Here is a 24,215-nt window from a genome sequence, read left to right on the forward strand (position 1 = left end):
ACATTGTGTGCATCTCCATGGTGGGAACACTTTGGCTGTACTGTGTAGATAGGAACTGTCCCCTCTAGCTTTAATCTCTGGGCATGTAGGCTACTGTATGAGCTCACTAGACAGGACCTAAACATAGATCACTAGAGTGACAGTACAGTAGACTAGTCTCCTCCTGGTGGTTGTACAGTGTAACTGCATTCTTTGTGTACTGAACATTAGTGTGTGCAAGTACCTTCATAACAGAGGACGAGGCAGCAGTCAACGTGGTTTACTTAAACATTTTAATACTATTAATCAGTCCAGATAATTCAATTATGATAACAGTTATGGTATGAGAAATAGACTCTACAATGTTGCTAGTGCTGTACAGTCTGAAAGAGACAACTTTAAATATCCATATAAAGACAAGGGACACGCTGAAAAAGGTACTTCAATTAACCATATTTTCACATTAGTTACACGATGTTCTACTAGTACTGTATTTACATAGTGCAAAGAACACATTTGCTGTCATTGCTCCAAACAGTTTGATGAGTAATAGCTGACAAAAAGCCTGCACACAGCGTACCTTTTATCAAAACTAAAAAGACCTTCAAAATCCCAAGCATGAAATACAGTACACCACCTTTTCCCATCTCAGGGCATCATATTGCATACTGCCCAACAAGCTGCATTATCACACAGCATCTTCACTGACTGGCTAACCACTGGTCACGCCATGATTCACGATCAAATACCATTATCAACTTGTATTCCAACTCATAAAATGCAGGTTTGTTTTTATCAAATGGCTTTAAGAACAAGGTGACTGATTGGTTCGTTAATACACTGTAAATTCAAACATCTCTTTTGTACACTTTTATTTACAAGGTTTTACTTGTTATCATGTGCATAACGACTTCATTCAAATGTATTTTTAGCTCCTGTGGTGGCTCCTTCCCCCAAACCAGGGCAGTGTACCCAAAGATGGCCATTGAGAGATCCTCTGCTGTGCAGCGCTAAGTGGAAGCTGGATGACGACTGGAACAAAACCGTCGACTGCACATGTAAAAACACAATCTCCGATGACAGCTAATTACCACACTAAGAGTACACTGAAGGGATAGTTGGGGTTTTTAAGAAGTCCATTCATAATACACGATTTCCAGGTCATGATCAACCAAAACAATGCTTCCATTAAATACCAAAACTACGCCTTTAACTTGCTGGGCTGAGTGACAGCTTCAAACCCCACCCCCTGTAAAGGTCAGACTAGCAGAAGAACAAATGGAACAGGAGTAACATTACTATACGGAACACAGAAAGCAGCTAGCAACTCAGGACTAGTCCACTCAGAAGAAAAACACCCCCAAACAGTTTCACACTAGGCAAAAATCAATATTACAGTTTATTACAGAGTATTAGAACCACCTAGACATGTTACTGTATGTACACAGAGTTAGTTTAAATTCTTATTAGTAAGTCATCATGTAATCATTTTCCTCTCTTTAAAATAATTTGAACGGTAGAATGGGACACAAACAGACTAGCATAGGAAAGCATTATGTGAAGACTGATGGGTGAGTGGTTTTGGGGAGGCTGACAGAAATGCCTGACACTTGTGTCATATTCTGCGAGTTTAAACAATAAAGCAACCGGTCATAATGAACCGATAGTCAACATAACATGCTTCTCTGTCTCTCTCACTCTCCCTCCTGGAACACGGGGAGAAAACACAATGCAAGCGGATAAAAGCGCATTAAGCACAGCAAATGACAACGATAGGTATGAACCTGCGATGGGTATGATGTGTAACACGACACGAGCGCACGGATACATGCACCTGGACGCACACACAAGCATGGACAAAGAAACACACACACACACACACAGCTGTAAACTCTCTTAAGCTCTGTTGAAAATAAGATGGAGCTAAACACACACACCTTTTATTTTGTGTGAGTGAAACACTGGGGGAGGGAGCGAGGTTTCTGCACATGTACCAGTTCTACTAAAATCACAACTCTCAATACTCCCTGATATGTCCCCTGGCCCCGAGAGAGTTCAAACCTTCTCCTCTCAATTCAAGTGTAAACGTTTATTTTTTTATATTTTTTTTTATATGTGGGACATAGAGGTGAGGGCTTCCCTTTACAAGACGGATGTTTCAGTTTGACGACATGGGTGGTGGGATCAATAAGACGGACAAAGAGAGATGCTGCCCTCCGGCATTGGTTGTGGGTCGGTCCGCCATACTGTCCGGTTTTGTCTGTAGGTTGGTCAGTCCGTCCATCCATCCATCGTCTGTATGCCACTGGTCTGTGTGTGTGTCTTCCGCCGTTGTGTTGGTTGGATACCTGAGATTATGTCTGGTGTCAGGGATTAAAAATAAGGGGAGACCAACTGCTGGTTGTTATGAGAGGGATGTGTGAGAAACAGAAGCGGGAGAGAGGGAATGAGTATATGAGAGAAAGAGGCTGAAGAGGAAACTGAAGAAGAGGCGACATCATCAACCTGTGACCTTCTTAGCCTCCATCTGCTCCTTGTCCTCTACCCCCACCTGTGTGTGGTCGGCTGCATCAAGCTCCTCCTCCTCCTCCTCCTCCTCCTCGCTCTGCCCTCCCTCCTCCTCCTCCTCCTCTTCTTCCTCCTCCTCCTCCTCTTCCTCCTCCTCCTCCTCCTCCTCCTCATCTTCCTCTGTACTGTCATGGCTCTTGCCCAGCTGCAGGTTCTCCAGCGTCTTAGAGACCCAGGACTCGATGCGGCTGTTAAGGGCAGGCACCTCCACGAGATGGGCTCGGGAGTGTAGTCCTCCTCGTCCTCCTCCTCCTCCTCTGCCTCCTCCAGCATGCCTGGGACCAGGGTGGAGGTGGTGGAGGTGATGGAGGAGTTCAACTGGTCCCGACAGCTCCCGTCCAGAGAACCAGTCTCTGTGCTCTGCTGGGAGGCCAGCTCCAGCCGGTCATCGGCGCGCCCCTCCTCCCTCTCCCCTGTGCCCTGGGTCAGGGGTCCTGCTCTGGGCTGTAGAGCTGTGGGGACAGGGGTGGCGGCGGTGGTGGTGGTAGTAGTAGTGGTGGTGGTGGTGGACAGGCTCTCACCATCTCTCTGGGAAGCTGAGGAGGGAACTGGGCGACTGGGCTCTGCCTCTACTGGTTCCAGAGCATCTGAACATTCCACCATACTCCTCCAGTTGGTCTCTGTGGAGATGACAGAATACAGGGAAAGATTTAGTTATACTCCACACTGGGTTCCTCAATTATTTATATAATTCAAGGCAGAGGCAAGCTGAACATTATAGACCGCCTCAATGGCATTTTCAGTTGCTAGGTGACAACATTGTTAAGCTAAAACTTTCAGTTTTAAGAATTTCAGTACACTGGCAACGGGTTCAATTTGTTTTAGAACCTATCTGCACAGGGGTAGGTTGATCCCTTGATCCTAAACACTATAATTGCAGCACGGAGGCGATATAACTGTACACAGTCATAAGACTGTCTGTAGCACCCATTTCATCTACACTCTGGCCCATCATATCAGATACCGGTAAATAGCACATGCTTGTAATTGTCTTGAAACATTCAATAAAAATGGTCTAAAATGTTACTGTTGCAAAGGTGAAAGAGAGCCATAGTGGGACGATGCCTTACCATACTCCTTCTCGTTGACCTCGGAGATGGGCTCGGAGATGACGGAGCAGAAGGAGATGGCAGAAGCCGCAGACGGGTTCCGGGAGTGACCCATGGAGCGGGTCTTGACATTCTTGACATTCTTTAGAGCCTCCTCGGCCTGCTCTTGTTCCAGAGCGGACACCATGTCCTTGTAGGCCTTCCTGGCCTCTTCGGTTAGAGACACCAGACGGTTGAACAGAGCCTGTAGGAGCAAGAGGAGATGCTAGAAGATGATGGAGAGACATTACGGAATCAGTATGATTGAGTGTAAGTATGATTTCATATCTAATTTCGTTTGAAAATGGTCCAAGTGAAATGGTGACTTTTGTTTTATTAGTTATTTCCCAGCCAATTGACAAACCCACCATTTTGTATAAACAAAGCCATTTGATCATGCAGGGTGGACCATTATTAGATGAGATATTTAATCATAACAAACATATGTGAACAAAGATAATTAATTCAAACCTTCATCCACCTCTCTAGAAATGATTGAGGGATGGCTCTAATTTACAATGATGCCGAGCTTACAAACAAAATAAACAGACAGTGCCGTCAGGATTTAAGCACATTAGAACAGGTACAAATCTGTTACGATAATTAAACATTGAATAAATAGGACAAAAACACAGATGAAAAAATAGAGAAAGATCACAATTTAAAACTTAGAGATTTGCGATCATGTTTTTAAATTGTCCATATGATAGTGGGGTATTGGTTTTTAGTGCGAGTTGAAGAACATTCCAAGAAGCTGAGGCATTAAAACAAAAGGCTGATTTTCCAAGTTCAGTCTGTACTCTGGGGTCCTTAAGCATAAGCCAGTCATGTGAGCAGGTCAGATACTGTAGGGTCCATAGTTCCAATCTAGCAACATTGTGATATAATGTGGTAATTGACCATAAAGATAAACAGATGATGTTTATTTAGCTTCTCTGCCAGAGAAGAGCAACCCACTTTATCATACAGGATGCAGTTGTGACAATATCTATCACAAGTAATACATTTGAGGGCAGAATGATAGACCATGTTTAGAGGTTTCAGAGTGGAAGTTTCACAATGTCATTTTGATTCCGACAAATGTTACAATATTCGTAACAAAGGCCGACACCGCAATTGTGTATTGTTCAGACGAGAGGGAGTAAGGGACAACGTTCTTTTAATATCAAAAACTACAAACAGAATGGCTAACTGGATCGGCTAAGTGAGGGAAGCAATTTTTCTATTTTGAAAGAGAGAAGGATGTCATTCCTTCTTAGTAGGATGGGGTAGGTGATTTTATAAAAAAAAATTTAACACGGGGCACCCAAGTGGCGAACCATGTAACACGCTGCGTCGCGAAGCGGCCGACCCGGGTTCGATTCCCGGACCCGGCGTCCTTTGCCGAATGTCTTACCCCCGCTCTGTCTCCCGTTCTTCCTCTCTCTCTCTCTACCGGACTGCCCGGTAGTAAAAACAATAAAAATCGACCAAAAAAACATATTACACAAAAATTTTAATTATAATAATAATAATAATTTAAACACACACGCACCTGTGTGCTTTAGCTCGGTTTATTTGATGTTTTCTTCCATCTTTGCTGAAACTGGTGGTTATAGGCATGGTGGGATAGGAAGGATATTCATCTAGCCTTGACTGGGGGTCATATTCTGCAGATTCATTAACACTTTGAGTGCCAACGACGTTCGCCGCCATGCGATGAGTGCCAGTGACGAGAAATCTCATTATTTAATCGCTATTGCTTTCATTAGCGATATCCATTCATTTTTCATCAATCCAGCCTCACGTTATCATTGGGACTGGCTCTGACCTCGAAAAGGGCAAATACCGCCCCCTATCGTCTCCCGGATGGTAATGCACCCATTGGATTGGACTCAATGGAAATGCATGAAAAAAAAAACGGATTCCACATTTGACTTGCCAGGCATGTAACCCAAGACGATTGCATTCATTGGGGACCCTCAGAGCAGCGTGGAATATGTGTTTCGAGGTTGGATCAATAAACGCGATCGATATTTGGAATGGCGATCAGGAATTGGAATAATCTTTTTGCAGAACATCTGATGTGAGGTAAGGAATCTATTTTACCATATGTTTTTTTCACATATTTCACAACGTGTCTGTGTGTATGTGTGTATATGACGTTAGCGCTGACCAGGTCATAGATAATCGATTTTTCAGCCCGCTTCTCTAGCGTGCATAAGTACACATATACTATTGATAATCTAGCGTTTTATTTGAAAACGATTCATAAATCAGCCGGAAAATGACAACGCGTTGTGTGTATTCCAGTAAATGGCTATTTTCGCAGAATCTTTATTTTTTTCTAGAAATTTCCAAAAACCTCTTTTTTTCATAACGGTATAAAACGGAAATGTACAGATGAAAAAACAATCCGTTTCGTACATGTTGACTGCAAGCAAGTCATTGATAAGCGACGGGCGTATTAGACACATAGCCATAATATAGAAATAGCTCCGCAAAAATCATGAAATATCGGAAAATCAGTCCCAAAAGGCTGGCATTCAAGCGATAAATCGTGCACCCCCTGCTGGCACTCAATGTGTTAAGGCTTGTGATTTGTAACTTTAATCCAAAAACGTTACCTTGCATTTGATTGTGCTGTTGAAATATATTCTGTGTTTTTGTGTGAAGAGCTATCATTGTATTGCATGGGTGGAACCGTGATGGGAACTAATGCATGCATACTATATGATCACAACGCTGTTATTGTAATGTTTTTTGGTGACAATAAGTTTGTTTAAAGCATTTTGTAAGGCAGTCTGTTCTGTAATTTGAAGAGGTTGTTGCCCAGTAAATGCACTTGAGCTCAACCTGAACGTCTGAATTATTTGTCGAACCGAGAGGAGTTACACTGTGACTGTCATGTAACGTTTGTTGTTACATGCAATATGATATGTGGACTCCAGTTTAATGAATCCAAACAGACTATGTGGTTGAATTTATTCTGCCACTTTGTAACACTTTCTTTTGTAACACTTTCTTTGAGCTTTGAGTTAGTGAAACGATGCCGCAACGGCCTTATAGCATAATGGTCCCATATTGCAACGGGTTGTAGATCTAATAACGCATCAAACAATTTTTTATGCAATTTAAACAAACAGGTGAACCAGAGGCAGAGAAAGACAGGGAAAGGTTTGAGGAGGGAGAAGCCTTTGCAGGGACTAATATGGAAACAGGTGTGTGTGACGACCAACCAGTACCACTGCACAACAGAGTTTAAAAGTAATTGCAGCATAGTAGATATATTAATTCCCAGGCTGCTTTTAGTTGCCAGTCAGCCCCTGGTGTGGAATCAGAGTTAAACTAAGGTTTGTTCACCCCCAAAAACAAACCAAACGGAGGGGTCTGCACGAGGGTTCCATTTATCCACAAATCTGGTGTGCCTGAGACATTTCCCAAGTGTGTTTCTGAATTACCTCGGCTCCAGAGAAATTGAAGATGCCAACAACGCTGACGGGCACTAGCTTGTTGACGCAGCGCCCCAGTGCTTTCCTGCCGAGGGCAAAGACAAAAGGTATCTCCTGCTCCCTGGCCATGGCAATCACGTTGTATAAAGCTTCATCTAAACCACCTGTAACACAGCAAACAAAAATCACTCTCAGAGGTATACCATGATTGCTGCTCGCTGCTTGAAAAAAATAGATTTTAGTCTTGATTATATTAATAATGGGTATGGGCATAGCTTCCACCACCCAGGTTTTGAAAACAGTCTACTGCCCTCTGGTGGAGGCTTTAAATTATATACAGTACAAGACTCTTACAAGGTCTGTGGGAACCTGTTGAAAAACCCTCATCTTAAGACAACATTTTAAGGCGATGACTTGAATTTTGGATAGTTGTTCCGGAAGGTCTCGTCACCTTTGGCCTGGATCTTTTCACAGTTGGGGGATATGATCACACACTTGATCTTGTGTAGTTTCATGTGTTTGGTGACTTCTCGGAGTCCCATGACCAGGCGGCGTTTGGCCTTGGCCTTGCTGGGGTCCTTCTGGTAAACCCGCTCCTGGAATCGCACCAGCTCCTGGAGCAGCAGAGTCACACTCTCATCTATCTCCTTGTTCAACACCTGGTTACAGTACCTGGGCAGGTAAAACACATAGGAGATGACAAGAAAATACAACATATTAATAGGAAGGCACCTCTGGGTTTTTTATAAGATTGTACTGAGGCACTGTCAGTGACAACAACTGATAATGATAGTCAAACTTGTGAAACCGCAGCCTAAACATGTCTTTCTACATTTTTAATGCCTAAACTACCTCTTAAATTACTTTGTTTTAATATATTACACAGTGTCACTTCTTCTTTGGAGAGAACCCAAACATACAAATAATCTTTTTGAGTTTTTCGTCAACAGAAAATACGTTTTCCACTGTGGAAGACAAATTGTGAGGCTTTACTTTATAGGTTCATTTTGGGACCATGATATTTCTACACTTAACACTTTCAGTGCCACGGACGACATATCTCGTTTTATTAGGCCCCCACTGAGTGCCCACGACGACAAATGTCGTTTTATTTGTTTATTAGCGATCTGATTTCATATTTCATCAACGAGTCTCCCGTTGGTACAGCAGCTCCTCCAGCAGCTCAGAATGGAAAAAAGCGCCCCCTATCATCTATCCCTGTGTAACTGCAGGTCAGTCGCTTAGACTGACCTGGGATCAGTCGATATGTAGAGGCGGAGCCAGCTGGCTCCTTGAGCTGGCAAGCTGTCTGCTCAACATGGAAGTCATTGCGGGACGGGAATCAGCCTGGAATATATATTCACAGTAGCCAATACTCAATCAATAAGCGTGATCGATATTTGGAATGGCGATCAGGAATTGGAATGATCTTTTTGGAGAACATCTGATCTGAGGTAAGGAATCTATTTTACCAGTCTTGGGATAATCAGAGTTGTATTCGCTGAGATCTCAGCGTTTGCCCTATGTGTGTGTGTGTGCGCGATCGCTGATGAGGAAATCAGAGAATCGATTTTTCAGCTTGTGTGTATAGCGTGCATACGTACACATATACTATCGATAATCTAGCATTTATTTGAAAACTATTCATAAATAGGCCGAAAAAATTACAACGTTTTTGTGTATTCTAGAATATTCCAGTAAACGTCTTTTATCATGGAATCTTTATATTTTCCTTGAAAACGAGGGCTATTCAAAATGCTATAAAACGAAAATGAACCGATAAAAAAACAATCCGCTTCGACAATGTTGACTGGAAAACGAGTCATTGATAAGCGACGGGCAGATTAGACACATAGCCATCATTTAAAACATAGATTAGGCGTTTTTAACGCTAACATTGAAGTGGATGGTGGGCATTCAACCGGTAAATCAAGGTTAAGCAAGGGCTCTGAAAGTGTTAATAACTAAATCTAAATAAATAGCAGTAATTTCAAGTAATCCTATAGTCATTTTAGATATAATTATTTTGTGAATGCACATTATCCAACTCCATTCATAAGACGCACTACTTCTTCTGTAACAGAAATATACTGTACATTCAATGCATTTAACAAAGTTCAATGGGAAATTGTGACAGTTGTGTAACTAGCCACTGGATGCCACCACCTACACCTACACCTAGGTCAAGAAAAACGGAGGAATCCAAATTTCATAAAAAAGAGAGCCATAGGGCAGCAGACACACTGGGGCGATGCGTTATGGCCAGTTCAGATTGGCCGGGAACATCACTTGGCATGTACAGTATAAAATTAAAATTAAAACATTTTGTACTACATGTGCTCGACAGTGTACGGGTTTGATGGGGTGTTATTCATCTATAGGCCTACGGTATGTGAAGTGGTCCGAGGAGGGATAGTGCTGGTGGCCAGAGGGGAGGGGCTTGGCTCCAGAGCTCTGCAGGATGTGTCAGTGCAGGGTGGGCTGGGACAAAGGGCCTACAGCAGAGGATAGCGAGGGACAAAGCTCTGCTTGTGACCACTGGCATACATTGTGCTGAGAGGGCAATGTGCTAGGCATCTGTGCCATACTCTCCACAATTCTTTATTGTAGAGTCCCTCCCTTAAAGAGGAACCCATTCACTTTTAGACTACACTTGACACAACCAAGGCTCTGTGATTTTTGGGTGGGACAAATATTTATGTTGGTCATCGTTTTGTGTTGATAACCCACAATATGCGTTTCTATGACATTCCGACTCCTTGGGAGTGTCAGAAAATAATTCCCATTTTCCAAGTTGCATTAGACCCCCCCCCCCCCCCCCCCCATGCGCGCGTGGCCGCAGTATGTGTACTCACTCTCTAAAGCGACGGCTGTGGATCTTGGGCTCTTGGACCATAGGGCTGCCAATGCCCGAGCTGGCGGGGGAACCCTGTGATACCGGGGTGATGCTGTATGGAGAATTCTGACTGGCCGGGGACAGGGATGCGTCACTGGGCATGCTCAGACCGTTCTCTGTATGACACAAAATGGAGAGAAGCATCTAATTAGGCATATAATATAATTTTATTTGTAATGCACTTTTCAAAAATGGCTGTACAGAAGAATAAACTAAACAAAACCCATTAGGAAAGACATTTAAAATGGATGAAGAGAGGATAGAAACTCATACTAAATAAAGAGAATGATAATTGAAATGCTTTTGAGGAGACATTTGAATGAGGAAACTGAAGTGGCTAGCCTGAGCGGGCAGGGCATTCCAAAGCCGCAAAGGCATCATCACCTCGAGCGAGTAGCTGGGACTATGGGAATATACGAGAGGGCGCTATCCAAGGACCTGCACATGGGCTCATAAAGGGGTCAAAACCTCCATGACGTAGCTAGGGGCTAGACCCTGTTGAGAAGAGACCTGGGTACTCTGACCCCCTGACCCCATGCTGCTCACCCTCCTGGGAGGCTGGCTCTCGTGTGAGGTCATCAGTGAAGTGCAGCTCCTCGTCTCCATGCTCCTCCTGGTCCACACTAGTCTTCCCCTTCTTCCCCTCGCGCTCCTTCAAGATAATCTACGGACAAAACACAAAATGACTATTTGACTATTTGGAAAAGCCTTTTTGAAAGAGTGACAGAAACACTTCCACGTTTCCCAATTGCCTCAAAGCCACAGTTGTGATTGGAGGATCAAGAAGAGGGGGCGGGATTCGAGACAGGTCAATTATCTTTAAAGACTCACCGGACTGACAAGTTGAACAATAGCTTCTTCCATTGTTAGACCTGAAAGCTAACGCTCACCTTCTTGAGGGCGGTGGGTCGTTTGACTTTGGGGATTTCTCTCTCCTTGCCTCTCTTGACCCGGGGTGCGGTGGAGTCCAGGGCGTTTTGCGGGGCAGGGTATGGCTGCTGTTGGCTCTTCAACGCGGTCGCTATATTGGTTGGACCCGAGCTGTGGAACTGCGGAGCTGTCGTACCAACTGGAGGAGAGAAGAGGTAGGCAGATGGAGTAAGTTAATAACATAAGGATTCCTTTTTTTCCAGTGTTGATAAATATCAGGATATATAATATAATATATATAAAATCTAATAAACACTATACCTATACACATTATATATACTTATTTTAGTCTAAAATACAAAATGAGCAATACATTTCACTCATAATTGTATATATGAACAGGCTGTACATAACCACCATATTTTATATGTATATAAAATAATATTTTCTTTTTATACCATTTAATATTCATCTCTTCACTTCTGTGCAGTATTTGTATGTTGTTTACAGTTCACAGGAATAGTTTCATCTGTATAGTTATTCCTTGTGTAGATCTCTGAAAACTGTTGTGATGTGATTTGTCCAGACCTGGGATCCGAGGGCCAATACGAGTCTCAGTTGCTGACTGTGTGTATGTGTGTATGTGTCTATTTGTCTATGTGTCCATGTGTGTATGTGTCCATGTGTGTATGCGTCCATGTGTGTATGTGTCCATGTGTGTATGCATCTATGCATGTATGAGTCTATGAATATATGCGTCGTATGAGTCTATGCGTGTATGCGTCTATGTGTTATTATATAACAATATAAATACAAAAAACGGGATTCAAACCCTAGTCGCTAGGTTCGGAGACGTAGATTATACCACTAGGCCACTGTGTCACACATAAAATGCACTGAGATTCTATGATCTTATATTTCACTAATAACAGTTAAAATCGTTGGTAAACAAACAATGCTGAAAATACACACTTTGACTGCTGATTTGACAGGTTTTAATTATTAATTCTTTAATTCAGCAACATTAATTCATACAGTCTGTAGACAGTGACATGGCGTGATGTCATTTGTGGTCTAGTGTAGCGCCTCCTGAGAGTGAGTCACCAGCTGTAATCGAGCTGAATTACTGGTGTAACTCGAGTGCCCCCTACTGGTCACCGTTACCGTTAACCCCGCACATACGGTGCCCAAACACCATTGGACAGATAACTGAGGGCTGCATCTGTATGTGTCCATGCGTCTGTGTTAGGGATGCCCCGATCACGTTTTTTGCCACCGATACCGATCGTCTATGAGCCATATCGGCCGATACCGATCGTTTTTGGTTACATTTTATATATATATATTTTAATATAAAATATATATATTATATAATTATACTTGTAGTTGTATTATCTGCGAGACATCGCCACCACGCAACAAGTCAAAATGCTCGCTATCTGCAAACAGCTCCACTGTCTGTGTGTATACTCTGCTTTGTTCAGCATGCCCTCAGCGTCCCCAGTCAGAGCGATAGTTCAACAGGGTCTGAAACGTGTTATGAAGCATGATAGCTAATTACCGGTAGCCAATGTTCAGCTGCAAAAACTAATAATGTCAATTATGTTATAAGACATTGATATCAGGAGCTATCTGTAGCTACTGCTAGCCGGCTAGATGACGTTAGACAATGCATCATGTATTAAAATAAAGTGAACTATTTAGTTTACTGGGTCATTTCGTTAAAACTAACGTGAGCTAACGTGAGCTACCTAGCTAATGGATGTCTCATGCTGGCACATCCCTATAATTCTTAAACTGAAATGGGCATTTGTTGATATCAGGAGCTATCAGTAGCTAGCCAGTTAGACAATGCATCATGTATTAAACTAAAGTGAATAGTTGACTGTGTAGTTTTGTTTAAACAGTAACGTTAGCTCGGTAGCTAACGTTAGCTCACGAGCGATAGCTAGTTAGCCAACGCTAGCCAGCCCAGCACTTGCGAAAACGAATACCAAACTGATGATATCAGACGTTGATATCAGGAGCTATCAGTAGCTAGATAACATTAGACAACGAATCATGTATTAAACAAAAGTGAATAGATGACTGGGCCATTTTGTTTAATGCTTGTTATGTTGAAAGAGGAGCTCTGCGGTGCTCATGCAGTCGACTCTTGCCGAAGGGTTTGTTGACATGACACGGGTCTGGGAGGGGGAGGAGGAGGGGCAATACGTGCAGCAGCAGAGTGTGGCTGTGAGAGAATAGCGAGTGAGAACTCCGCAGAGAATTGGATCATGTTTTCCGTGTCATCGATCGGTTTTCACGATCGGCGAAAATGAAGCATTATCGGAATTCACCGATCTCATATTTATACTGAATATCGGCCGATACCGATCGCTGGCCGATCGATCGGGGCATCCCTAGTCTGTGTGTATGTGTCTATGTGTATTTGTGTATGCGTCTATGCGTCTATGTGTGTATGCGTCTATGTGTGTATGTGTGTATGCGCGTATGCATGTATGTGTGTATGCGTCTATGTGTGTATGCATCTATGTGTGTATGCATCTATGTGTGTATGCATCTATGTGTGTATGCATCTATGTGTCTATACATGTATGTGTGTATGCGTGTATGTGTCTATACGTGTATGTGTGTAATTTGTATACGTGTATGTGTCTATACGTGTATGTGTGTATAGTTCAAGTTTCAAGTTGCTTTATTAGTTGTAGGGCTGTCCCCGACTAAGGATTTGGATGGTCGACTAGGATTGGCCAAAATTTTCCGTTAGTCGACTATTGGTCGACTTAAAAAAAAAGAAAAAAAAGGTATAATATTTAATTTTTTTTTTTTAACTTTTTAAAAAATTTTATCATTCCATTTGGGCTGTGGGGGTGCTTAATGTCTGAAGGAGTCGACTGAAGGCTTCTTGTCCTCTGCAAAAGCATGCAATTGGGCCACTGATGGATACATCTTGATATTTGTCTAGTCTAGTGTGTTCGTTAGATGGGTGAAATCCTCTTTCAGTGCCTCTGTGCCTGTTTTCGTAGGCAGTTAGCCTCTGGTATGCGTGCCATTAGCGTTAGCCACGCTTCTAGGCCTCTTTTCTTTTGGAAAGAATGATAAAAAAAATTTAAATAATTCTTTTTTATATATTATTTTATATTATATTCGACTAAGAGATTGGCCAGTCGACTACGGCTCCTTTCGACCGATTAGTCGACTAATCGATTAATAGGGGTCAGCCCTAATTAGTTGTCATACAGAAGTACAGAATACTTTTATACAAAATGCTTCTTTCTGTTTCGCTCCAGAGACTGTGCTAGGCAAAAATAGATAATAAAATAAGTATAGCAAGTATAAAATAGAAGTAAAGTACGTAGACAAAAATGTTCAGTATATACAATGCTCTATGTAGAGTAGAAGTAACTGAGTTACCATACAATATACTATACAGTGCAAAGCAGAAGTGGGATAAGGTACCATTTAGGTACAATATAATTTACAGTAAGGTGTAATGAGGTATGGGTTGTAGTGCAAATTCTTTACAGATAAATATAAAGTGTGCTTAGGTGTACTAAAGTGGTTAAAGTGGGTGCTGCAGTGAGTTGTATGTTTAAAGTGAGTGTGTGCGTGTGGATGTGTGTGCTGTGAGTGCATTTGATGGTTGTTACATAGTGTTATTGTTCGTTGAGCATCCTGATGGCCTGGGGATAGAAGCTTCTTCTGAGTCTCTCTGTGCTTGCCATGAGACTCCGGTATCGCTTGCCTGACCGCAGCAGTTCAAAGAGGCAGTTGTTTGGGCGGCTCGAGTCTTTGATAATTCTCTTAGCCTTGCCCATGCACCGCTTGTTGTAAATGCCCTGGAGGGTGGGAAGCCCCCCTCCAATTGTGCATTCGGCTGAGCGGGCCACTCTCTGTAGTCTGCTACGGTCTTGTGCGGTGCTATTCCCAAACCAGGAGGTGATATTGCCAGTCAGGATGCTCTCTATTGTGCATGAGTAGAAGTTCTTAAGGATCTTCTGACTGACTTGGAACTTCCTTAGGCGTCTGAGGAAGTAGAGGCGTTGCCGTGCCTTCTTCACAACACTGTCAATGTGTGAGGTCCATGTCAAGTCCTCGGATATGTGGACTCCGAGGTACTTAAAACTGTATGTGTCTATGTGTGTATGAGTCTATACGTGTATGTGTCTATGTGTGTATGAGTCTATACGTGTATGTGTCTATGTGTCTATGCGTGTATGTGTCTATGAGTGTATGTGTCTATGCATCTATGTGTCTATGTGTCTATGCGTCTATGTGTGTATGCGTCTATGTGTGTATGTGTGTATGTCTTTGTGTGCATCTGTGTACCTGTATAAGACAGAGGCTTGGTGTTGGTGAGCTGTCTGGCCTTCATAGCCTGCTGTTGTTTCTCCAGAGCAGCCAGCATGTCTCCCAGGTCCAGCTGAACTGGTGTTTTACTCTTCTTCCCTGCTGCCTTCGTCAGCGCCTCCTAGAGGAGGGAGACGGGACAAAGCAGGACTAGGTCATTCCACTGATCTCACAACATTAAAGTAAAATCAACATCATGCTTATATACTTATATAAAAAAATGCCGAAATACCCCTTTAACAAAATGGAAAAGTTAAAAAGATTCTGCATGGCTCTCACTAACTAGCATGTTTGTACCTGTAATTTCCTCTGCTCCATGCTGATCTCAGAGTACTCCTGTGCTGTGGCCAGTGCAGCAGCCAGAGCCTTCTTCCTCTGGCTCTTGGCCCTCTTGGGGACAGACGTGGTGATGGGGATGGGTGTCTGAACAATGTTGATGGGAGAGTTTTCTGGCAGGTTATCCAACTGTAGAGAGCACAGACACACCCTTCAGTAAGCCATGCAAACAGCCTGAAATGCTACACACACAATGTCCGTCAGCGAGAGGAATCGTCCAAATAGTGTGATCGTTATTACCAGGTGTTTGGGCAGTTTGGGTTGTGTCTGGGCCTGAGCCTGGGCTGGGCTGGGTGCTGTTTTGGTGTGGCGCTGTGCTGCCCCTCCTGCAGCCAGCTCTGGAAACTCATCTTCATCCTGACAGAGACATAGAGGAGATGACATTGGGCCACAGAAAGTAGACTACTAGACTGCCTAAACTAAGTAAGCTAAAGTAAATAGTAAGTAAATAAGTAAACCAAAGTAGATACGTCAGTTAGTCAGTCAGTCATATATGTTGCCAAACACTCAAACGCAAAAAAAACTTCCAATAGTGATTTTGATAAAACATTGCATTTAATTTCCCATCTCTAACCTCAAAGTAGAGGGGCTCTGGAGTGAGCTCTGTCCCAGGGACCACCACTGGTTGTGTTCTCCTATCTGCTTGGCTGAGGAGGGCATTCGGGGGATGGTGCACACGCCCTGGGTAGCCTCCATGGAAGTCCTGGAGGGAAAGAGGGGGGAGGTCAGGGCCAAGGACACCATACAAGGGTAGGGAATTAACTTATTTCCTGTTGGGAGCTTTTTATGTTTACTTGATCAGATTTGGGAGGGAGGGAGGGGGCATTTCTGAGCTTTTGTAGGGCAATTAAAAGGGAAACGTTGTTTCTAATGTCAATAATCTGACAATTAGGGTACTTCATTTGTATTGTATTTATCAAGAAAAATAGACACATTTTAAGAGATTTTTTAAATATACACCATCAAACTAAGTTACACATACCATTTTATTTTAATCAGTTCTCTGTAACAATTCATATGCATATTCTGTTTTTAAGTCAATTGTGTTGTAGGATTTTACCACATAAATATAGGTAAATTAGGCCCATTGAGTGGAGAGACAGACTACACTATTTTCCCATTTCTATCCTTGATTTCAGGGGCATTTTCTACATCCATCTTTACCCTAGTTATTATTATTATTATTATTATTATTATTATTATTATTATTATTATTATTATTATTATTATTATTATTATTATTATTATTATTATTATTATTATTATACACCTATACACCCATCAACCCCCCCCACCTTGATACCATCAGTCATCATTCAATAAGCTTCTGGACTTCCCTCTGTCTGGACAGTCATGTTTATGTGAGGGGAGGGGGAGGGGGGGTTGGGGCTACAGACTGTGTGGGAGATATAATACCTGGGAGAAATGCCTCTGATCAGGGCTCTTCCTCTGGTCTGCTCTGTGGTAAAGGCCATTCCTGTCACCCCAGGGTTTCTGTGTGGCTTGAGAGGCTACATTTACCCAGCTTACCGCTAGACAAACACACGCAACATCATTAATATTAAGGCAGTCATTATTAACCATCATACCGGAATATAAATGTCTCTTATTTTGTATCACATGAAGTTTACCTGTCATTACACCAGCCGCTACCCCCTACAGATTAAAGAGGAGGAGACGCAGTTAAGACAACAAATAGACAACAGCTTATGGTACCGATGATGATGCTGATGAAGAGGGTGAGAATGAATGAATGAATGAATGAAAACTTTATTTAACAGATTGCAGAATGGGTACAATACAGTACGGCTCAATACATACAATTGTTAAGGGGATGCAGACCTGAGAAAGACGTTTGTCTTGTTTCCATCAGGGTCCCCCATTTTCAATTCATATAGACATTTATGACATACACAACATACATGACATTTATGGCATAGGGACATATAGGTATTTAGTACTGATACATTTGTGACATAAACGGTATTCAAATATACAGTACTGTTACCCCTAGATCCTGACAGAGTATATACATATGATGGGGAGGGGACTGTACATTAGGAGGGGGTGGGTGGGTGGGAGAGAAATATACATACGGCGGGGAGGGAATATATACATGCGGTGGGGAGGAGACTGTCTATTAGGAGGTGGTGGGGGTTTTGGGCATTTACGGTGGCCAGTTTCGAATTGCAGCCTCCCGTAGGTGCTCTTTAAGAGCGGTTTTGAATGTGGGTAGTGATTCACATTCCTTTACAGCTTTGGGTAGGGCGTTCCACATTGTTGTGGCATAATTGCAAAACGTGTTTAGTCCCTTGTTTGAGCCGAATCTGGGTTTTACATGATTCGTTGAGCTTCCTCTGGTGTAGTGGTTGTGGTATTCACTGACCTTTGGGAAGTATTTTGACATGTACATGGGTACCCCGGTCGTATAGTGTATCTTGTAGACCAGGCCCATTGCAAGTTGCTGTACTCTGTCGTCTACTCTAAGCCATCCTAGGTTGTCAAAGTGGGCAGGGGTGAGGTGGGTTCTGGGGTTCAGGTCAAGTAGTAGTCTGACCAGTTTGTTTTGTGATGTTTGTAATTTTGTTTTAAGCGCCTTTGAGGTGCTTTGGTACCATGAGGTGCACGCATAGTCGTAGTACCCTTGAATGAGTGCTCCTGCCAGAGTCTTCAGGGTATTCTTGTTTACCAGAGAGGAGATCCGGTACAAGAATCTAGTTTGTTGGTTGACTTTTTTTTATTACATTGGATGCCATTTTGTCACAGGAAAGATTTGCCTCTAGGATGGAACCCAGGTAGGTAATTTCGTCTTTCCTTGTGACAATATTGTCACCCACTGTAACTGAGAAGCCGTCGGTCTTGCTGAGTTTGTTATTTGAACCGAAGAGAATGGACTCTGTTTTGCCCATGTGTAATGATAGTTTGTTATCAGCGAGCCATATGCAGATTTTGCCTAGTTCTGTGCTGAGGGTTTTTTCAACCTGCAACTTGTTCTTGTCAGAGACCAGCAGGGCTGAGTCGTCCGCAAACAGGAACAGGTTGCAGTCACAGGCTGACGACATGTCATTTGCATAAATTAGGAAGAGTAGCGGTCCTAGTATGCTTCCTTGTGGAACACCACAGCTCACTGTGAGGGGGGGGGGGGGGGGATAGAGTACTGTTTACCTCTACCATCTGTTCTCTCCCCTCCAGGTAGGATTGCATCCAGCTCACTGATAAGCTCTCAAAAAAAAATTGCTTTTAGCTTGTCCATCAGAATGGAGTGATTGACAGTGTCGAAGGCCTTTTGTAGGTCCAGCATGACCATGCCGCAGTATTTGCCCGCGTCCACCTCTTGTTTGATGTGGTCGTTCAAATAGAGGAGGCATGTGTCAGTGGAGTGGGACGTTCTGAAGCCAGATTGGAATTCGTAGATTAGATTTTTTTCCGCCAGGTACTTTTCGACCTGTTCGTAGACTATTTTCTCCATGACTTTCGAGATGGAGGTAAGAATAGAAACAGGGCGGTAGTTGCCTGGGTCTAATTTGCTGCCCTTTTTGTGCAGAGGGGTCACTCTCGCAATTTTGAAGTCCTTGGGGACGTGTCCCTGTTTTATAGAGAGGTTTATTATGTGTGTGATGACTGGGGTGATGGCGGCTGCTGCGTCTCTGAGGAATTTGGAGGGGATGTTGTCATGGCCAGTGGCCTTGTTAGGTTGGAGGGCGCTAAATTTTTTGAGTACCTCATCAGTTGTTACCATTTCAAGTTTGAAGTCATCTTTGTGGACCCCTAGGTTTTTGTAGTATTCTACTATGTGTTCTACCCCATAATGCCCTGAGTGGGAGGGTAGTTTGTTTACCAGTATTGTGGCTATGTTTGTGAAGAAGATGTTTAAGTAATTGGCTACATCCAGCTTGTCTGTGATGAGCGTGTTGTCCGTCTTTATGTTTATGTTTGAGAATCTGGTTTTAAGTTTTTTACTGCAGCCTAGTTGATTATGGAGTAATTTCCAAAGTTCGCAGGGTTTGTTTTTGTTTTCCTCAGTTTTGTCGTTGATGAAATTTCTTTTTGCGGTTCTGATCATGGTGTTTACGTCATGAAAGGTTACAAGGACTGGTAGCCCCCACACAATTACATCCAACTCAAATCGACTTCACCTATAGCAGTAGAAGCCAGTGCTTCACCCAATTCAAGTGCAATTCAAGTGCATTTTCAGGCCTAGAACTGCACCCTGAGAGAGGGAACTGCACCCTGAGAGGGAGGTTCAAAGGGTCAAAGTGGGTATCAAACAGGAGGGAAGACTGTCAAGTTTTAAACTGTGGATACCAAACAGAGACGGTAAAGACGACTTTGAACTGTTGAACAGTAATCCAGAACTATTTTATTGCACTGTAAAAAGAAAATGATTTGATCTATTCTATTCTACTATTTTATTGCACTGCACTATTTGATCTTACTCTTTTTATTATTGTCTATTTAAAACTCAAACCAAAAACAAGGTGGCCTGTTGGGATGTTAGATCCTAATGTGAAAAACTGTGATTTTATTAGGGCTGTCAGTTTATCGCGTTAATTAGATTAATTAAATGGCAAATGATCGCGTTGTGAAAATTAACTCAAAATTAATAAAAAAAAAATCGTATTTTTTTTTTATCTCATTCATTCCCTAGAACATAGAATAAACATTTACAGACTTTTTTTTATTAAATGGACCATTAGCATGTTCTTGGTATGGAATGTATTAGGGCTGTACCGAATGCTTTGAAGCTTCGATCATAATGTTGACATTCGAATTCTAAATCAACATTTGAATTTAATTTTTTTAATAATAATAATAATAATTATTATTTTTTTAATCTTTTTTTTTGTGTGTCTATTCAATCTGTTTAAACCAATGGGGGTTTTCTTCACAGTTGCAGTTAAAGATTAGGCTACACTAATATTATAATATTATACTATAAGACATCACCATCACTTTCATACCAACCGTGCCCTTATTGGATTATTTATGTTGACGAAACTGATGAGTTATATTCATTAAAGAAAGTTGATTTAATAAAAGAAAAATACCAATTTAATCACTTTATTCAAATTGAGGATTCAGTTAAAAAAATCTTTTTTTTTTTGTAATTTTTTTTTAATAGACATTCGAAGCTTCGTTCAAATACTTCAATCGAAGCTTTGAATGTTAAAAAATGACATTCGGTACAGCCCTAGAATGTATTCCCAGTGTCAGAAATACTGTGTCTGTTACTAGGCTTGAGTAAATTGTAATGAACCAAATGAGAATATCGATTAAATTTTGTTTAAATTTTTTTTATCTTTGACTGAATAACACCATGCTAAAATTGACCAGACATGAAAAATCTAAGCAAATTAATAAATGGAAGGTTTTGTAGATACAGTACTGAATTCTGCCATCCGGACACATGCAATTTGAAATATGATTATAGAATATAGAATATCAGGCCTAAAATGGTTATGCGATTAAAAAAAATGTAATGTCTGCACTTTATGTGCTCATTTTATGCCTGTCTTTTTTCTGTTGTGAAGCACTTTGAGCTGCAGTTTCTGTATGAAAGGTGCTATACAAATAAAGTTAGTTATTATTATTTTCAGGCCCCTTAAAACATTGCTCCTCAAATTGTTTGATGTCAAGGACCCCCAAATTGACAGGTAATAGGTCAGGGAGCCCCATTTGATTGGTCTCAGGGACCCCTATCTGAGAAGATCATTGTTTTAGATTTAGTCCAGAATTCCATAGTCTATACTATATGTCATTCTTGTATTCTCTCGTTGGGCTAATCTTAGTGAATGAAATATTAGTGAAATTAAACTATTACTCATTTTGCTGGGAGACTCCCCGGAACCCTCTGAGAACCACTGCCGTATAAGACTTCACATTTAGTCCACTGAGACTTGAGTTTAGGTGTCCAAATTTTTTTTATGCTATTCAGTAATAGGCTTGTGGCATATGTGTATATACTATGTGTTTTCTCTCTTGTGAAATTCATTATACATTTTTCTCTCTCATGACAATCAACCTATAATACAGTAACAGTTAATGTACGACTTTGCTCTATAGATCCATCATATAGTGTTAATGTTAAGAGGGCTGGGTACGGTGGGCGCTGCCGTGGGCTTAAGGGCTGGGGTTAATGTTAAGAGGGCTGGGTATCGTGGGCGCTGCCATGGGCTTAAGGGCTGGGGTTAATGTTAAGAGGGCTGGGTACCGTGGGCGCTGTCGTGGGCTTAACTCATTGGGTGCCATACCAGAGATAAAATCGGGTTATCTCGCCATGCGCTGAGTGTGGGGAAAATATCAAAGGATAGGATCAAAGGATCAAAACCAGAGCAAAGGATCAAAACCCGAGATTTCTCGGGTTTTGATCCTTTGATATTTTCCTTTGATCCCCGTTCTATACGGTCAGCCGGAGCCCTCTAGGTCTCCCTGATTCATCTGCCTATGTTGGAATTGCAATGACGATCGAATCTCACCAGGTGGCAGTATCGCCTACCTTTTGAACTCTGATAGTCTAGTTCAGACAGTGTCTGATCCCTTTCCGTCCTGACTCGCTCTGAGGGGGAGGAGCTCTTGCAGAGCAATCGCTAGGAGATCTTCTCGCCTCGAAACCTATAGTTTCCCATATACGCGAGTAATTACATATAAACGAGTAATCGCGATCACCGATAGGATCATTGTTTAGCGTGTAACAAACTACAGTGTGTAGAAATGAACTGATTAGTCAGTAATGGACTATGAACAATGCCTGTAAAATGAGCCATACTATTGTCTCCATAGCTATAATACAGAACACACGATGGGTCTGCAAACATCGCTAAAATGGTCAATAACGCTGGCGCCAGCCAGTACAGATGGGGAAAGTCGGTGGCACTCAAAGAGTTAAGAACTGGGGTTAATGTTAAGAGGACTGGGTACCATGGGCGCTGCCGTGAGCTCCGCTGTGCGTTGCCCGGCCCCCGCAGCCTGGTTGTGTTTGGGGCTGCAGTAGCCGCTGTCGCTGTCGATATCCGCCTCGCTGGCTCCCTGCTCACTGGAGCTCTCTGTCGGGTGGGACGCCCGTCTCCTCTTAGTCCGGTTCTTCCACAGCAGGGGGCTGCCCCGCTCCGTCACACACCGCCCCGAAGCCTCGCCCGGGAAGTCTGGAGACGGTCAAGGAGAGTTTTAGAGCCTTTACTGATAGATTGTGACACTCGTACACCAACACATCAACCCCAAACCCAGTTCCCAAGGTGGGAAGTTCAGGGTGGCCTGCTAACCCAACCCGAGCATGACATAAGAGTGAAATGGCCGCCCTGTCAATATGTTCAATTGCTGCATTTCTATAGCACTTCTCTAACAGGAGTATTACGCAAAGGCATTTACAATGAAATTACTAGACCCATTTATCATTAGTCCTTATGGGTGTGGCCCCAGTGGGAAACCAAAACCATAACCCTGGCAGAGTTAGTGCCATCGACAATATTCACACAGAATCCCAACCTGAGCATTACATAAGAGAAAAATGCTCTCTGTGTGAATACATAACAGCATGTTGTCTTCATGTGACTTGACTAATAAAACCAGAAGGGCCTATTAAAAACTGGGCCATGATTTTCCCAGAACAGAGGCATCACATGTGTGTACCTCTCCAACTGGAAACACTACATTCTTGTTTGTTTGTTTCAGCTGTCGTTATCAGGTATCGTTTTCTTCCTATCAACCCGTTGACAGGCTGGTCTTACACTTCCTTTAACCAAAGAAAAAAATTAAAAAGATTCCAATCTACATCAGTTTAACCAGGTCTGGAATGTCCAAAGTATTTATTGTTCCTCTCAATCACAGGATGGAAGAAAGAACACCACTGAATATTCTAACACTGAAAAAGAGCTAATAACAGCCACCAGATATTGCACCCAATGCTAGCTACTGTTAATCAAGACCATCTTTAATAATATTTGGTAGGCGACATGGCCAACCCTCGTTCTTTTATCAGTGACAAAAATGTTGTCAGATTTTCACAAGTCAAAGAAATCAAAATGCTTCCATACCAGTGACTTGAGGGAAGCAGGAGGATCTTCAAGCAGTGTCTATTGTGTCTCGAAAAGGTAATGGCTTACTGAGCTAACGTTGTGCACTGTACCAGAGCTATTTATTACAACGGCTATGACTGTAGCACTTGGGTTTACATTCCGAGTCATAGAAAGACACACACACTTACTCACCAAAAAAAGTTGGCCAAGCATGGACAAACATTACTCTCACTGATTTTTTATTGATCTTTTTCCCCCTCCTTTTTCCTCCGTTTTTCTCCCATTCCAATGTTAGTCGTTATGCCAATTCCCAATCCCCTTCCTGGTCGCTGCGCACCTACCCATAGATATATATATAGAACACTAGATAGCTTGCCCGCGCTGCCGGCCAATGGAGAGCGACGTCACTGAACCGCCGCCATCTTGCCAGGGGCAGCCTTGAGTGAGAGTGAGTGAGCTGCACAGACAAAAATACTCATAACTCGCTGAAATATTGACGGATTTACAAACGGTTTGGTTTATTACAAGCATTATTAACGTGGCTATGATTCAAGCGGTTTGTAAAAAAAACATCTTTAAACATTTTTTTTATAAGTATGCAGTATCATAACTACATCTTTGATGTTTATAGCAAACCAACCCGTTTGTAAATCCGTCAATATTTCAGCGAGTTATGAGTATT

General features: G+C 42.3%; 1 protein-coding gene across 1 annotated transcript in view; it reads right to left on the minus strand.

Moving 5' to 3' along the window:
• Positions 1–834: 834 nt before the first annotated feature.
• The window catches only part of secisbp2l (SECIS binding protein 2-like), a 45,525-nt gene continuing 22,144 nt past the window's right edge, over positions 835–24,215 (minus strand). Inside the window, 15 exon segments of the mRNA XM_084337693.1 lie at positions 835–2,760; positions 2,763–3,167; positions 3,618–3,840; positions 7,076–7,230; positions 7,518–7,738; positions 9,922–10,078; positions 10,509–10,626; positions 10,853–11,031; positions 15,165–15,306; positions 15,483–15,650; positions 15,762–15,878; positions 16,096–16,224; positions 16,938–17,053; positions 17,153–17,177; positions 22,440–22,663. Coding sequence (XP_084193819.1) covers positions 2,480–2,760; positions 2,763–3,167; positions 3,618–3,840; positions 7,076–7,230; positions 7,518–7,738; positions 9,922–10,078; positions 10,509–10,626; positions 10,853–11,031; positions 15,165–15,306; positions 15,483–15,650; positions 15,762–15,878; positions 16,096–16,224; positions 16,938–17,053; positions 17,153–17,177; positions 22,440–22,663 — 2,660 coding nt within the window. The 3' untranslated portion in view covers positions 835–2,479.

The sequence above is a fragment of the Notolepis coatsorum genome (assembly GCF_963971535.1).
Source record: "Notolepis coatsorum genome assembly, chromosome: 20".
NCBI lineage: Eukaryota > Metazoa > Chordata > Actinopteri > Aulopiformes > Paralepididae > Notolepis > Notolepis coatsorum.